This window comes from Brassica napus, unplaced genomic scaffold, assembly GCF_020379485.1.
Source record: "Brassica napus cultivar Da-Ae unplaced genomic scaffold, Da-Ae ScsIHWf_2554;HRSCAF=3300, whole genome shotgun sequence".
NCBI lineage: Eukaryota > Viridiplantae > Streptophyta > Magnoliopsida > Brassicales > Brassicaceae > Brassica > Brassica napus.
The window spans coordinates 5,001-22,500 of NW_026015870.1; the positions used below are offsets into that span (position 1 = coordinate 5,001).

Genomic DNA, 17,500 nt, shown 5'->3' on the forward strand with positions numbered 1-17,500 from the left:
AGTACTGCAAATATGTAGATACAACCAGAATAAAGAAAAAAAGAAAAATCCAGTCATGTGTGCGTCAGGGAGAAATAGATCTATTTCTCTATGAGAGAATTATATTTGGTCCATACACTGTTGTCAATATGATTGTAAATTTTTAATATAGCGAAAAGAATAGAAAAAATAAAAAAGTTTAACCCCCTGGTTTGTGAGTTCATACAAGGAATGAAAACTAAGCCGAATAGGATAATCTCAAATCTTTCTATTTCTATATATATTAATATATTATTTATTATACAGTATGATTTTATATATTTTCTATACAATAATTCTATACAATAAAATTTTGTATTTATACAAAATTTAGAATTTCTATAAATCCAAAAATTTTTTAATAAATTTGTTTTTTATTATAAAACATGGTAGTTTTTAGCAGGATATTTGTTAGTTTTCATACCTTTAGGAAGAATACTAATAATAAATGGAAATTCTAATAAATCAAAATAAATATGATGGAAACGAAAGAGGAGGAAAGAAAAGAGTAGATCAAATTTTATACCAAGCTATATATGAGTCTTTAACATCCTCTTTTTTATAGTTCATTAATTCAATTTCGTTTTATTAAGACTTAATTCCGTAAAAATCCCTGCCTTCTTTGAAATATCATGAACTGTTCTTGTTGGTTGAGCGCCCTTTTTAAGGAAATCGAGAATAGCAGGAAGATTTAAATAAGTTTGATTAGTTATCGGATCATAAAACCCCACCTTCCGAAGATCTCTTCCTTCTCTTCGGGATCGAACATCAATTGCAACGATTCGATAAATGGCTCATTGGGATAGATGTATATGAATAATACCCCCCCCCGAGAAACGTATACGAGGCTTTGGCCTCATACGGCTCGAGAAAAAAATGCAATGAGTATAAGTTAACTCTCTTTATAAAATTCAAACATTAAATTAATTAGCCAGTATTGAAACCCTAACTATTTTTTTTCATAAAAAGCGTTCGTAACATTCGTACTCTCGTAACTCAAGTTAAATAACTCTCAAATATCTCACCAGAGACTCCTTAAGTACTCTTTTTATTGAGTAGTCTCTAACCTTTTTTTGTTTGTCTCATTTTTTCGAATCAATTTTGATTCTTCATTCTGATCTAGTTGTTCAAACAATTGAAAAAGGGATTTCCTTGTTTCAGGATTCTTTATCCTTACTTTGAATCTTTGGGTTTAGACATTACTTCGGTGATCTTGATCGTTTTATTAAAAAAGGGCAGCAACAAGCCCCTTATTTTGTTTATGATTTCTTTTCTTTCTATCAAAGAATCATACAAACGCTTGATTCACGCATGATAGACTTTTAATTCAAAGAATTTTACACTTTTACGAAAATTTCCTTTTCCATTGTAAAATTACTTGAAAGGGCTTTTTTTCAATATAAAAATAAAAAGACTTACGAAGTTGTTCCAACTTATTGATTCGCACTAACCCTAGATCCTTACTCCTGCGAAAGGAATAAAAACTTTCTATTCTCCTCGAGCTCCATCCTGTACTCTTTTTTATATTCAAAAAGGTGTAGGACTCTCGTAAAATAGAACACAAAATGTCGAGCCAAGAGCACCTATATTCCTAATATAAAAGGTGGCGGATCAAAACATCCACAGCAGATCATGTCCTTCAATTCAAGTCGCACGTTGCTTTCTACCACATCGTTTTAAACGAAGTTTTACCATAACATTCCTTTAGTTTGTGTAATTGATTCAATTATGGAATCATGAATAGTCATAGTTCAGTCAGTATATCGTAATCTATACTTTTTCTTTCTCTATGAATGGAATAGTGAATCTACGCGTAAAAGGTTCAGTCAGAATTCAAATGAATTCCACATTAAATTCTATATATGTAAAAATATGTAAAATCGAAATTTGAATAGAAATCTATATTTATATATATAAATATATATATAAATATATTTTTTTTTATTAAAACTCGTAGAATCTACGGTTCTACCTTACTTACCTACATCACACACAACTAAAAAAAGCAAATAGATTTTTTGTAATTTCGGGTGAAAAAGAAGTTTATTCTTCTTTTCATTTCAATATTTTATTCTTAAAAAATATTGTTTTTTTAAACAGAAAGAAAAAGATGGTGTACAAAGGCAATAGAAGATTTATTTCGTAATGACTGGACTCTGGGACGGAAGGATTCGAACCTCCGAATAGCGGGACCAAAACCCGTTGCCTTACCGCTTGGCTACGCCCCATTTTTATTTTTATTCAAGACTACTAAAAGAGTAATATTGCTATTGGTTGTTCGTCAATTCAATTTCAGCCCAAATGAAATATAGATTACATTGGTGCTATAGTTTTGACACGTGTAGATAGCAAATCAAACTTACTTTATTGATCATTACATAGAATTCAATTAAGATATTGTATGAAAATATTATTTCTTTCATTCTCATAAGAGAATGAAAGGATTTTTGATTGAGTAAGTTCAACAAAGTCTTTTTAGACTATCTTTCTTTATTTATTTATTTTTTTCCTTATATAAAAAATATATTAATAACTCAATCAAAATTAAATTATCCACAAGAACACCAATTTTTGTTATGCTTAATATATTTAATTTGATCTGTATTTGTTTTAATTCGGCCCTTTTTTCAAGCACTTTTTTAGTCGCCAAATTGCCGGAGGCCTACGCCTTTTTGAATCCAATCGTAGATGTTATGCCCGTAATACCTCTTTTCTTTCTTCTCTTAGCCTTTGTTTGGCAAGCAGCTGTAAGTTTTCGATGAAATTATTAATACTGTCTTAGAAAAATTCACGATTTTGATTCTTCCAACAATTCAAATCAAAAGATCAAAAAATCTTGACGTAGGAAGGAACTCTCAATTCAAACATTGAATTTTTTTGGTAGCCATACTAAATCTGGATCATTTGATTTCCTCAGTTTTATCCTCTTTTCTCTAAATGAAAGAACTTAATTAGATTCGAGTTCACTCACAAAAAAAGTATCTAGATATTTAGTATAAAAATAGAGAATCTATTCTCTTTTTTTTTTTTTAAAAAAAAGTAAGATCTTGGAGATTGTGTAATGCTTACTCTCAAACTTTTTGTATACACTGTAGTTATATTCTTTGTTTCTCTCTTCATATTTGGATTCCTATCTAATGATCCAGGACGTAATCCGGGACGTGAAGAATAAAAAAGAAAGGTTTTTTATTACTTTATTTAATATTTAAATAGTGGAAATGTGCGAATTTTATTAGGATTTTATCTATTTCACATCATCAAAAAGGGGAAGGGAAAGAGAGGGATTCGAACCCTCGGTACGATTAACTCGTACAATGGATTAGCAATCCAACGCTTTAGTCCACTCAGCCATCTCTCCTAATCGAAAAGGAATACTTTTTAGGTTCCATTAGACAAAAAAACGGCTTAAAAAAAAACTTTCTCCACTTTATTCTTAAAAAAGTTTTTTTTTTTAGATTATTCTTTATCTTTAATAATACTTTAATTATATATATATTTTCATTTTCTATATTTTATTATATATATTATTTTATTATATATAAAAAATATAATATTATTTTTTCTTTTTTATTATATAAATAATATTTATATAATATTTATATTTATATATAATTAATATATATATATATATTACTATTATATAACCTTTTTTATAGAACTTTCTCAGTAATTCTATTTACATAAAAACTGTAAATAAAGATTCAATAAAGAAAAGGCTCGAAAGAGAAATAAATAAAATCACAAAAATAGAAATAGAGAATCCTTTTTGATTTTGTCTCGTCCAAACACAAATAAAAGATCTTTTTTATTTTAATAGCCTGGCCTGGTCAGTCCCCAGCCGGGCCTTTTTTTGTTAAAGTTAAAAAGACCCATCCGATGGGTTTTTAGACAAAAAAGATCTGAAATAAAAAAAAGGAATCCTGCTTTGCCTAATTTTATTAAGTCTACGCTAGAATTTTCTCATTTTTTTTTCAGATTTTTTTTCTCCCGATTACTTTGTTCGACAAAAAGTAAATTTATATACAATAATTGGATTGTAGCGGGTATAGTTTAGTGGTAAAAGTGTGATTCGTTCCTTTAACCCCTTTAATAGTTAAAGGGTCTCTCGGTTTGATTAATCTTCCGATCAAAAACTTTATTTCTGAAAAGGATTTAGTCCTTTACCTTTCAATGAAAAATTCAAGGAAGATTATAGATTCTCGTAATTTGTATCCAAAGACTCTAATTAATTGTCAATTTGGATTATGAAATTTCGAAACATAATTTTTGAATTGGATGACTATTTACAATTCAATAAGTATAACAAGAGGATCCATGGATAAAGCCAGAAAAGTTTCTTTCTAATCGTAACTAAATCTTCAGTTCTATTTTTTGTTTGGTATAGAAAAAATTGAAGCAAAATAGCTATTAAACGAGAACTTTGGTTTACTAAAGACATCGACATATTATATTGTTTTAGCTCGGTGGAAACAAAATACTTTTCCTAAGGATTCCGTTAAATAGAAATAAAGAACGAAGTAACTAGAAAGATTTTTTGAGTTCGCCTTTTCTATCTTCTAGAAGGATCATCTATAAAGCAAAATTTTTCTGGGAAAGCCTCCAAACGGGAAAAAAGCTAACATAGATGTTATGAGTCAAATTTTGATTTAGTTCCCATCTTATTTTATTTGGGAATTTCGCCATCCATCATAAAGGAGCCGAATGAAACCAAAGTTTCATGTTCGGTTTTGAATTAGAGACGTTAAAAATATAAAACTGATCGATCGACGTCGACTAAAACCCTTAGCCTTCCAAGCTAACGATGCGGGTTCGATTCCCGCTACCCGCTCTAAATTCTAAATTGTCCCCTTTTTATTAGAGACAATTTTCTCTATTAGAATTGTCTAATAGCAATTGTGTAGTGAATTCACTACACAATTGCTAAAAAGATTTCGCACATTTAACAAATGGGAAGTTAAAAAAAGCGAAAAGCGTCCATTGTCTAATGGATAGGACATAGGTCTTCTAAACCTTTGGTATAGGTTCAAATCCTATTGGACGCAATATCAATATAGATATAAATATATTGATATTTATCTATTATTTCCATTTCTATATATTATAAGAATATTTTTATTCTGTTTAGAAAATTTATAAAAAATAAATATAATAAGAAATAAATTCTGAATGCTTTAAGATTTTATATTAAACATATACAGATATTAGTTCTATACTTATATATATTATATATAGACTTAACTTAAATATATTTCTATTTTTTATAATTTCTCCTGAAGTAGAAAACGTTCCAGTTGCTCTTTAATACCTTCTTTCAAAAAGCTTTCTGCTTCAGCGGTTAATGTCTTGGTAGAGGCTATTATTTCTTGGAACTCAGGTTTATTTGTTTTTAAATAAGTGCGTAGCTGAACGAGAAATTTTCTTACTTGTCCAATTTCTAATCCATCCAGATAACCATTTGTTCCGGTATAAATGGTCATTATCTGTTCTTCCACTGTGAGAGGGGCTGATTGGGATTGTTTCAGTAACTCACGCAATCGTTGACCTCTTGCCAATTGATTCTGAGTAGCTTTGCTCCTGTATAAGGCGCGAGGTATTGTAACGTAGCTGGGGAATCAGCCGTTTCAGCTACCACAATAGTGTAGTCCATTGCCCCTCGTTCCTGTAAACTAGTCACTACCTGAGCCACGGAAGAAGCTTTTTGACCAATAGCCACATAAACACATATTACATTTTGACCTTGTTGATTGAGAATTGTATCTGTGGCTACTGCTGTTTTACCGGTCTGTCTGTCACCAATAATTAATTCCCGCTGGCCGCGTCCTATAGGGATCATGGAATCAATAGCAATAAGTCCTGTTTGAAGAGGCTCATATACAGAACGTCTCGAAATAATACCTGGGGCAGGAGATTCAATTAACCGAGATTCAGAAGCTGAAATCTTACCTCGACCATCAATAGGGTTAGCCAAGGCGTTTATAACACGCCCCAAATAAGCCTCACTCACGGGTATCTGAGCAATTTTTCCCGTAGCTTTGACTGAACTTCCTTCTTGGATCATCAAACCGTCACCCATTAATACAACACCAACATTATTTGATTCTAAATTAAGGGCAATACCTATAGTACCCTCCTCAAATTCTACTAATTCACCTGCCATTACTTCATCAAGACCATAAATCCGAGCGATGCCGTCGCCCACTTGAAGTACGGTACCGGTATTTACAATCGTCACTTCTCTATTATATTGCTCAATACGTTCACGGATAATATTACTAATTTCATCGGCTTTAATGGTTACCATGAGTATTGTCCTAATTCTTTTTTGGAAGAAAAAAAAAAATAATGCCTATCATAATCGTAAGGAAAGAGCTAATCAGTAATTTCTTTCATCGTACCAAACATACCAATATTTGCATTAATAGTACGTAAATGTAACTCATTACTCAAACAACTATTTAGGGTTCCTATAGCTCCCTGTAAAGCTTGTTGGAAAACCCGTTCACGGACTTGATTAATTGTTCTTTGTTGCTCAAAAAGAATGGTTTCGTTTTTGTAATTTTCTAATTGTTTCAAAGTCCTAGAAGTTGAATTAATCAAATTTACTTTTTCTCGTTCGATTTCAGAGTATCCATTTACGCGAAACTGATCCGCCTCCATTTCTACTTTACGCAGGCGAGCTCGGGCGTTTTCTAATTGTTGAATAGCTCCTTCACGTAGTTCTTCTGAATTTCGAATAGTATTTAATATCCTCTGCTTTCGGTTATCTAATAAATCATTTAATGAAAGTAGATTATTCAGTAAAAAAAAAAGTTCTATGATCCCTTCCCGAACCAAACATGAATCTTTCGATTCATTTGGCTCTCATGCTCACGTATTCCAATCATTTATCAATTATGTATGAGACTTTCATTCCCATATTTTTCATGTAATGAGCCTATCCTCTCCCAATTTTGTTGTATTCAATTCATATTCAATATATATTTCTATCGAAAAAGATCACCAATCCAAGACAAAACTATTTGGAGGATTCTTCTGACCAATAAAAAATTGATAATTGTCAGCAAAGTTGTTTCTTTTTTTCTTGAAATCCAAAGAATTTTTATTACTTTATACGTAGGTTATCAATTCTGCATTATACAAAAAGACTCAAAAATTTTTATCGACATGAGTGTTTTATATCGAAAAAAGCCGAACTATTCTTTTTGAAAATCTTATTCATTTTTTAATTAGACTACATATGGTAGAAAGAGTACCATGTTGCATCTGAACTTCAAACGGTTTAGTTTTAACCATGTTAATTAATGGTCCCAAATTTTTGGTTGATAGAGAATCAAAGTCAAGTAGACTTACCAAAGAATAACGAAATGCTATGGTTCTAAAATATGATTTTTTATTGAATTTTGTATTCAGAAGTAATTCGCGGGATTAGGCACTCTTTGCTAGTTATAGTGCCACTGGACGAATCCAGCCTATTCTTGAAATGAACAACTCACACACACTCCCTTTCCAAAAAAGATCAATACACCGAAGACTACACTTAGATTTATTGGATTTGTTGCTAAAATATCGGTATTAAACCCGAAACTCCCGGCGGATGGCCAGTGACCCAAGTAAACGAAAGAATCGGTTAAATTTTTCATATAATCTCCTCTTCTAGCTAAACTATAAAAAAAAAGAACTCTGTCCTTTTTTTTTTTATTCTTTGTTTTTTTGAATAAAAAGAAAATTTCGTTTAATAATTTATAATTTAATTTACCTATTTGGATATTTATAAACAGAATCAAAAACCTATTCTATTTACAAATTTATTTTCCAAAAATTTTTAATTTTCAATAATAATAATGAGACTTAATTAAAATTAAGCTAGAATTTGAGACCAAGTTTTATATCAATTTTAAAAAACCTAAACCTCCTTTTTGCGCAACACTCCTTAAAAAAAAATTTCCATTAAACTAAAAAGAATAAGGGGAAGGAAGAAAGCGAATCGATGTGTTAATTCCCCATCCTCAAATTAGTCCTTCCCAAGGGTTGTTGTCTCAATGAATAATTGTAGGAGTGAAATCTTGATAGAATAAAAAAAACTACGAAAAAAAAAATTCCTAATTTTATTATTTCTAGGATTAAACAAAAGGATTCGCAAATAAAAGCGCTAATGCTACAACTAGGCCATAAATTGTTAAAGCTTCCATAAAAGCCAAACTAAGCAATAAAGTACCTCGTATTTTTCCTTCTGCCTCAGGTTGTCTCGCGATACCTTCGACAGCTTGACCCGCAGCTGTACCTTGACCAACCCCAGGTCCAATAGAAGCAAGCCCAACAGCCAACCCAGCAGCAATAACCGAAGCAGCAGAAACCAGTGGATTCATGATAAGTTCCTCACACCAAAATAAAGAAATAGTTAATGATACAATCATCCAACGACTTAGGACTTAATTATAATTAAGTCATCGCTAAGATTCATCCAGCCAAAATAACCAAAAACTTGATAAGAATTACTTTGATATTAGTTCCTATCCACGGGATTTTGAAAAATGCATAATATATATATATACGACTTTTTTATGCCGTTTCTTTTTTGTGAACCATTCTTTTCTTTTAATTCTTCGTTCTTTTTTTGATCGTTTTTTTCAGCCAATTCACAGATAAAAAGTAAGAACTTATAATCGAATCGTTATCTAAATAGAAATTCACAAAAATAGTGGGGCAGATTATATAGATCTTTAACTTATATATACCTAGTCAATATCAAATATGACATATACAAGTGTTTCTTACATAACGTAAACCAACTATTCGATAATTGGGCTAACCTAAATTTGAAAAAAAAAAATAGTTAATGATGACCCTCCATGGATTCACCTATATAAGCCGCAGCTAAAGTGGCAAAAATGAGAGCTTGAATCCCGCTTGTAAATAATCCAAGGAACATGACAGGTATAGGAACCACTAAAGGTACTAAAGAAACAAGAACAACAACTACTAATTCATCGGCTAATATATTTCCGAAAAGTCGAAAACTCAGTGATAGGGGTTTTGTAAAATCTTCTAAGATGTTAATGGGTAAAAGAATTGGAGTTGGTTGAATGTATTTACTGAAATACCCTAATCCTTTTTTGCTAAGACCCGCATAAAAATATGCTACTGATGTGAGTAAAGCTAAAGCAACCGTCGTATTTATATCATTCGTTGGTGCTGCTAACTCCCCTTGAGGTAACTGGATAATTTTCCACGGTAAAAGGGCTCCTGACCAGTTAGAAACAAAAATAAATAAAAACAGGGTTCCAATAAAGGGAACCCATGGACCGTATTCTTCTCCAATCTGGGTTTGACTCACATCTCGAATGAATTCAAGGACAAATTCAAAGAAGTTTTGGCCGCCAGTTGGAATGGTTTGTGGATTGCGAACCGCTAGAGCTGCGGAACCTAATAAGATAGCAATTACAACCCAAGAAGTAATAAGGACTTGCGCATGGACTTGGAACCCCCCTATTTGCCAATAGAAATGTTGGCCTACTTCTACACCAGATATCTCATATAACCCTTCTTTTATTAGTGTATTGATGGAACATGATAAAACATTCATATTGCCCTCTGACAGAAATAAGAACTTTAAATTATTTTGATTCAAGACCCCCCCTTTTTTTTTACTTATTTACTTGAATTTTTATTTTAGTTTTGGATACCAACTAAACGAATCACACAATATACCCAGTTTTTTATCTCTTTTTCTTTTGTATGATTCAGGAATAGTAACCGATTTTATAAATCGAAATACAGGGAGCCCCTCCCTCAAAAAAAATTGATTTATTTATCTTATTATTAATCAAGAATTTTGTATATAGCTAGAACGACCCTCACAAATTGCGAATACTAATTTGTTAAGAATGAATCGAATTGAAGCTATAGCGTCATCATTTGCTGGAATAGAAATATCCGCGAGATCGGGATTACAATTTGTATCGATTAAAGAAATGGTTGGAATTCCCAAAGTTATACATTCTCGAAGAGCCGTATATTCTTCTTGCTGATCGATGATGATTACAATATCAGGCAATCCCGTCATATATTTAATCCCGCCTAGATATGTTTCCAAGCGAGATAATTGTCTCTTCAACACAGCTGCATCCCTTTTCGGAAGACGGTTGAATCCCTCTGTCTTTTGTTCAGTTCTCAAGTCCCTAAACTTATGAAGTCTTTTTTCTGTAGTAGACCAATTTGTTAACATGCCGCCGAGCCACTTTTTATTAACATAATGACACCGAGCCCTTATTGCAGCCCGCGACACTAAATCAGCTGCTTTATTTTTTGTCCCAACAATTAAGAATTGTTTTCCCCTACTTGCTGCATCAAAAACTAAATCACAAGCTTCTGATAAAAAACGAGCAGTTCTAGTCAGATTTATAATATGAATACCTTTACGCTTTGCAGAAATATAAGGTGCCATTCTAGGATTCCATTTCCTAGTACCATGCCCAAAATGAACTCCTGCTCTCATCATCTCTTCCAAATCGATGTTCCAATATCTTTTTGTCATTTCTTTTCACACTTAAAAGGGGGGTACCCAAAACTAAAATAAAAATTTGTTCCAATGGAACCTTCTCTTGTCCGTTTATGCACGAGCCGAGCCATTATTTTGTATTCATTATTATCTTTATTAGTGTTAACAAATTATTAAAGCAAATGACTACAGCAAACAATAAAACATGAAATTCAAAACAGGAATCTGCTATTAGGAATTATTCAATTCTAGAAAAGGCAGATTTGTAAATAGAAGAGTCACAAAATTCCCTGTGATAAAATAAAATATCTCTCATATCTCCCTCTAATAAAGATAAATTCTTTGTTTTTTTTTCAAAAAGAATATTGGTATGTTGCCGTGAACAATGCACCAATCCTTTGTTGAACCCGGTCCCGGCGGGGATCACACCCCCTAGAACAACATTTTCTTTCAGGCCTTTCAACCAATCGATACGACCCCGAAGAGCAGCTTTTGCTAAAACTCTAGCAGTTTCTTGAAAACTTGCTTCGGATATAAAACTTTGAGTATTCAAAGATGCTCGAGTTATTCCTAATAAAACGGCTCGATAACAGATTGCTTCTTCTAAAGCACGCCCCGTGCGTTCTGCTCGTAACAATCCAATCAATTCTCCAGGTAAAAAAACATTAGACATTCCCTCTTCTGAAACCAAAACTTTTGATGTTATTTGACGTACAATAATTTCGATATGCCTATTATGAATCTGCACCCCCTGGGATCGATAAACCTTTTGAATCTTATTAACCAAAGAAATACGACTTTGCACTATAGTTAGCTCAGCACCAATCAAGAATCCCCAAGGAATTCCAAGAATTCTTGTTATACACCTGTTCCAACCCTTAATCCGCTTTTCTAAGTTCAGTGATATTGAATCAATCGAGCGGACTTCTAACACCTGTTCTACTTTTGGAAGACCTTGGGTTATATCACCGGATCTCGATTTTTCATATATAAATGTAACTAATGTATCCCCTTCGTAAAGAATTTCTCTATAATGCCCGTGAACTTTTGCTCCCGGAGTAGCCAAATAGGGCTTAGCGGATCTTATTACTACAGAATCCCTTTGAACAATTAAAACTTGACCCGATTTTAGGTATGGTTCTTTTTTGGCTATACATAGATTTTCACAAAAAAATTGTCCAAGACTTATTATTGTGGACGTTTCCTCACAATAATAATTATTATAATTTTGATGAAGAAAATACCAATTCAATTTGAATGGATTCAAAACAAGGTTACTGTATGGATCTAGATTAAAAATTCTTCCGTTTTCATCTATTAAATAAGAGTGAATTATTTGAAAAATATATTTGAAGTTATCAAGTTGCAAATATTTAATTACAGAGATCTGATTATAAGTTAGTAAAGGCAAAAATGAATAAAAATTCGAAATTTGAATGGCTGTTCCTAAGGGGCCCGACGAATTTTGAATTGTAATTAGAGGTTTTTTTTTTATTGATTGGTTTATAACATTGTGATATTTTACATGATTAAATGGACCGATTCTAAAACAATTAGAGGATGATAAAATTAACAAAGATTGGGATTCCTTATTTCTGAACATACGAATAGTTCCATGATTTTGTCTAAGCGATTGTTGAAGAATGCCAGCCTTGGGAGAAAGCGAATAAAACGGATTCACGGAATCTGCAGAGATCAATCCCGAATCCGGCGGATTATTTCTTTTTCTTATATACGAAATATGGGATTTCACTAAGCCAATTCTTATGAAATCTCGAATCAAACCCTTTGTACTTACTTCAACAACGAAAGCGCGGACCTCCTCGAGGGAAGAATTTTTGTTGTCTTGGTCCCAATTCAAGACTAAACAAGTGCGAACCAATTGAATACTTGTGTCAGAAATTCCTCGAGTTGGTTTACCATTTCCATAAAGGATATAGTTGAAAACTCGAAGTTGAATATTATCCTTTTCCCGAAAGAGATCTTGTGGGAAGAGTGTTGCTAAATTTATACTGTCCATTATCTCATAGGTAGCTACGGGCCGCACCAAAACAAAAAACTTTTTCTTGGTTGGTGTGATCCGTTGGGCATAAATCCAATTTTTTAAATTTTTTGATTCTTTAGAGTTTGTTTTTCCCCTTCCTGGCGGTATCAAGATGCCACTATGTCGGGATATCTTATCTGTCTTGTCCGGAAAATGGATATCCCCCGAAAATATTTTGAGTTCAATCCTTTTTTTTTTCTCTCCACTCGGATCAACCCGCCGACTTGGCTTCTTATATTTAAAGTGATTCGTGTATCGACTCCAATGATACTATAGTTCTGTACCATTATGGCGGAGGATTCGGGTAAAATATGCACTTCCTCAGGAATGAAAAAAAAGCGATCTACTTTCATTTCGTATTTTGTCTTAAATTTTTGGACTCCTCGATACTCAATCATATCCTCTTTTTGGACGATTGAGTCCGCCTTTAGAGTTCCATATTTAAGAATTCCGGAACTCTTTCTTCTGTATCTAGGATCATCAAAAAAAGCAAAAATACTGTTTCTACGGAAAATACCATTTATGGGTATTTCAATCGAGATACCTGAATGTGGTATGAACTCTTTCGCTTGCTCTTGAATCGATTGGAATGGAATGAGAAATCTATTTCTTCGCCTTTTTGCTAATAAATCCGAATTCTCATGAAAAATAGCAGAATATATGAAATTATAATGACTAGTACCTACGATTCCATTCAATTCTGAATAATTGGGAATCCCAGATTTTTTTTTATCAGAAAAATCTGAACTGAAAAATTTTTTGCTCACTTGATCATTATTCACTGAGAGGCTAGAAATAGATTTTCTTTCGACGGAAAGAAAGGGTATGTTCATTTGATCTTGATCTTTGTGGATCGAAAAAAGAATTAGACTAGATCCACAAGAACCTCCTGATAATATCCATAAATGACTTGTTTTTGGTAAAAGATGGACATTACTATATGTAAATTCGGGTGCATGGGATACATCAGTACTCCAATGCATTTCGCCCTCGGAGTCAGAATAAATATATTTTCTAACCCTCTCTTTAAAATGAAAAGTGGATGTTCCCTCGCGAATCTCAGCAATCACTTGTTCTGATTCCACATATTGATCATTTTGAACTAAAAGAAAACTTTTTGGTGGAATAGTCACGCTATGTATAATATCTTCGCTCTCAATAATTACAGACAAGTCTATATAACATAGAAAGGCAGGATGCCCGTGACGTGTACGTGTAGGATGAACCAAATCCTCATTAAATTTGATTTTTCCATTATAAGGGGCTCGTACATGTTCGGCAGTACCTCCTGTAAATACTCCACCGGTATGAAAAGTTCTTAATGTTAGTTGAGTCCCCGGTTCGCCAATAGATTGACCCGCAATAATACCTACAGCTTCCCCCAATTCAACTAGGTCACCATGAGTGGGACTCCGGCCATAACATAATCGACAGATCCAAGATGTACTCCGACAAGTAAAGGGAGTTCGAATAGATATTGATTGTGTTCCAAAGGTTATGAATCGATTGACAAGTCCAATCCCAAGATCTTGATTTCGAAAGGCGACACATCGGGAACCTATATATATATCGTCTGCTAAGACACGACCAATTAATGTTTGGATAAAAATTCTTTCTGACATCATCCGACTTTTATTTCGAGGACTCACAGAAATCCCTCGGATAGTGCCACAATCCGTTCGACGTACAACAATATGTTGAACTACTTCAACAAGTCGACGCGTAAGATATCCAGCATCTGATGTGCGGACCGCAGTATCTACAACTCCTTTACGGGCTCCATAGCAAGAAATAATATATTCTGTTAAAGACAGTCCTTCGCGTAAATTGCTTTGAATAGGTAAATCAATCATTTGTCCTTGGGGATCCGACATTAATCCTCTCATACCTACTAATTGATGTACTTGAGATGCATTTCCTCTAGCTCCCGAAAAAGACATCATATGGACTGGATTGAAAGGGTCCGTCATCCTAAAATTAGGATTCATTTCCTGTCGCAAATATTCACTTGTAGCATACCATATCTCAATAGATTGGCGTAATTTTTCTACCGCATGTACATTCCCATAATGATGGTGTTTTTCCAAAATCAAACTTTGTTGTTCAGCATCTTGGACAAGCCAGCCCTTAGAAGGTATCGTTAAAAGATCATCAATTCCTAATGAAATGGATGTAGCAGTTGCTTGCTGGAAACCCAGAGTCTTTACTTGATCTAGGATGTGTGATGTATATGCCATCCCGAAGTGATCTATTAATCGGCTAATAAGTCGTTTAATAGCAGTTCCATCTATCACTTTATTGTGAAATACCAGATTGGCCCGTTCCGCCATAAGTACCTCCATATTCTGCTGAATGGGATTCGACAATGAGTTTGAGTCAATGATTGCAAAACTTCCTTTTCTCGATCTTGATTTTTTAGGTCAGGAACTATGTCCGAGTTGACTCGGAGAGGTCCGAATTCACACGGGTGTCCTATAATTCTTTTTTTATGAATACCATATTATTAGGTATCATATGAACAAGCTTGAGAAAAACCTTGTATAGCTTCCTCGATTTCTCGATAAAAAGAAATATGACCAACTGTGGTTCGAATATATATACAAAAAGTTTGTTTTTTTACACTTCTTACTATCAGATAGTGTGCATAAATCTCATGATAGTTACCAAAAGATTCATAGTGAACTTCGATAGGAACTTCTTTTGAAGCAATAACGCGTTGATCTAATTGCCACCGAAGCCACAAAGGACTATCTAAATTGATTCTTTTCTGCCGATAAGCTCCAATTGCATCATAGGAATTGCAAAAAAAGGGTTCTTTCATATACTTATAGTTTGTTTCGTAAATTCTTTCATTTTGATAGTTTTTTCGATTACATGGATTATATCTGTTTGCACAAATACCTCGACGAGTGCCGCTCGTTAATACATAGAGTCCAATCAGCATATCTTGAGTCGGTACAGAAATGGGATCTCCAATAGCTGGAGATAAGAGATTCATATGAGAAAACATAAGTAAACGAGCCTCTGCTTGAGCTTCTAAAGATAAAGGCACATGAACAGCCATTTGATCCCCATCAAAGTCTGCATTGAACCCCTTACAAACTAATGGATGTAAACAAATAGTGCGTCCTTCCACTAAAATGGGTTGGAATGACTGTATGCCTAATCTATGTAGAGTAGGTGCTCTATTCAGTAATACGGGATGCCCCTGCATAACTTCTTGAAGGATTTCCCAGACAATCGGCTTTTTTTCACGAATTTGACTCTTAGCAACTCCTATGTTCGAAGCCAGATGTTGTCTAATTAGACCACGAATTACAAATGTCTGGAAGAGCTCTATTGCTATTTCGCGAGGCAATCCACAGCGATGTAATGAAAGTGAGGGTCCAACGACAATCACCGAACGCCCCGAATAATCGACCCGTTTGCCAAGCAGAGTCTCGCGAAATCTTCCCTCTTTTCCTTCAATTACATCTGAAAATGACTTGTAAACCTTATTATGACCATCCCTCATGGGTTGTCCACGGATTCCATTATCAAGAAGTGTATCCACGGCTTCTTGTACCAATTTTTCCTGACACATTACTAATTCCCCTGGTGTAGATCTACTTGTTGTTAATAGATCAGTAAGAGTATTGTTCCGATAGATAACTCTTCTATAGAGTTCATTAATATCTGAACTCATCAGTTTACCCCCTTCTATCTGAATGATGGGTCTCAACTCGGGAGGCAGAACCGGTAAGAGACATAAAATCATCCATTCCGGTTCTATATTTGTTCGAATAAAATGCTTAGCTAATTCCATACGTCTAACTAAAAAATCTTTTCTTCTTACAATTTTTCGATCTTCCCATTCATTCCCCGTGGGACCTTCTTCTCCTAATTGTTTCCATTCTACCAACGAATTTTCTATAATAATTCGCAAATCTAAATCGGCTAATTGTTCTCGGATAGCACCCGCCCCAGTAGAAATTTCTCGATTTCTAAATATATCGAAACCTTGAGTAGTAAAAAAAAGTGGGATGCTGTATTTCCAGGATTGAATTTCATATTCAAATGAACCTCGTAATCGTAAGAAAGTAGGTTTTTTCGTTATGGGCCTAGCAAAAGAAAAATTGGGATAGGGTCCACTATATGATCTCCCCCCCTCAAAACCGGACATGAAAGTTTCCTCTCATCCGGCTCAAGTAGTTATATCAAATAAAGATAAAGAAAGGGGTCGCACTTTCCAATTGTATTTTATAAAATCAAGTGAAAACCCAAAAAGAATCTACGCCTTACTCAAGTTCTCAGTGCAAACCAACCACCATTTCATTGATTCAATTAATTCTTCTTTGATTTCTATTTAGATTCTTTAGTGAATTCAAAATTACGACAGAAAAAAATGTCAAATTCTTGAGTAGTCTACTTCCCTTCGAATGCCGGAATACTTTTTACCTTAAGTGAAAGGAATGCCTTAGAATTCATACGGGATTTATTTGTCTATGTATTGTTCCATTCGATCTTTTAGGTCCTGCGTTACCTCGATGGTTATGCCACAATATTCTTAAAGCTTATATGCGATGTATAGACTTCTCCAACCATGACATATTTGTTTACTTCAATATAAAAAACCAAATTTCTTTTCGTTTAGAAAGATAAGGGAATGCTTAATTCGACAAAAAAAAGGTCTTCTTTTCACGAGGTACGACTATCAATTTGAAGTACTTTTTTTTTACTGAATCGACCATAGACCAATCGCCCTTGTTATTTGGGAGTATTGAATACACCCACAAGTCTGAGCTTCATGTTACTCTTTTCAAGAGACATGTCAGATCGAGGGCATCCCAAATTGATTGAAGGGGATGAGAGTTTATCATTCTTAAAAATAAAAATTTCGATCAAATCACACATCGCAGTATACTAGACCTTCTAATTCTTTAAGAGGTTTATCTAAAAGA

The 17,500-nt window shown here is 33.6% G+C and overlaps 2 protein-coding genes and 1 non-coding gene across 4 annotated transcripts in view; all 3 read right to left on the bottom strand.

Moving 5' to 3' along the window:
• Positions 1–3,050: 3,050 nt before the first annotated feature.
• On the bottom strand, positions 3,051–12,541 carry LOC125601415 (ATP synthase subunit alpha, chloroplastic-like). Its single transcript, XM_048773605.1, has 2 exons — positions 7,514–12,541; positions 3,051–6,797 (listed from the first exon to the last, which is right to left on the bottom strand). Exon 2 carries the CDS (start codon positions 6,317–6,319, stop codon positions 5,537–5,539), a length of 783 nt encoding a protein of 260 aa, XP_048629562.1. The 5' UTR covers positions 6,320–6,797; positions 7,514–12,541; the 3' UTR covers positions 3,051–5,536.
• Positions 3,289–3,376, bottom strand: TRNAS-GCU. The gene has a single exon. It is a non-coding gene; the product is annotated as a tRNA-Ser (tRNA).
• Positions 7,852–17,500, bottom strand: part of LOC125601412 (DNA-directed RNA polymerase subunit beta') — a 10,053-nt gene continuing 404 nt past the window's right edge. Inside the window, exons 1-2 of one of the 2 annotated variants that reach the window (XM_048773602.1) lie at positions 17,452–17,500; positions 7,852–16,674 (exon numbers count right to left, since the gene is read on the bottom strand). The exon at positions 17,452–17,500 is cut by the window's right edge and continues 404 nt beyond it. In XM_048773602.1, coding sequence (XP_048629559.1) covers positions 15,064–16,674; positions 17,452–17,500 — 1,660 coding nt within the window. In that variant the 3' untranslated portion in view covers positions 7,852–15,063. Of the gene's footprint in view, positions 16,723–17,451 lie in introns of those variants that run through there. The other variant, XM_048773603.1, reaches the window with a different exon arrangement.

Bases quoted from the DNA above. Each gene is read 5' to 3' on its own strand.
- LOC125601415 (XM_048773605.1), bottom strand. From the start codon at position 6,319: ATGGTAACCATTAAAGCCGATGAAATTAGTAATATTATCCGTGAACGT.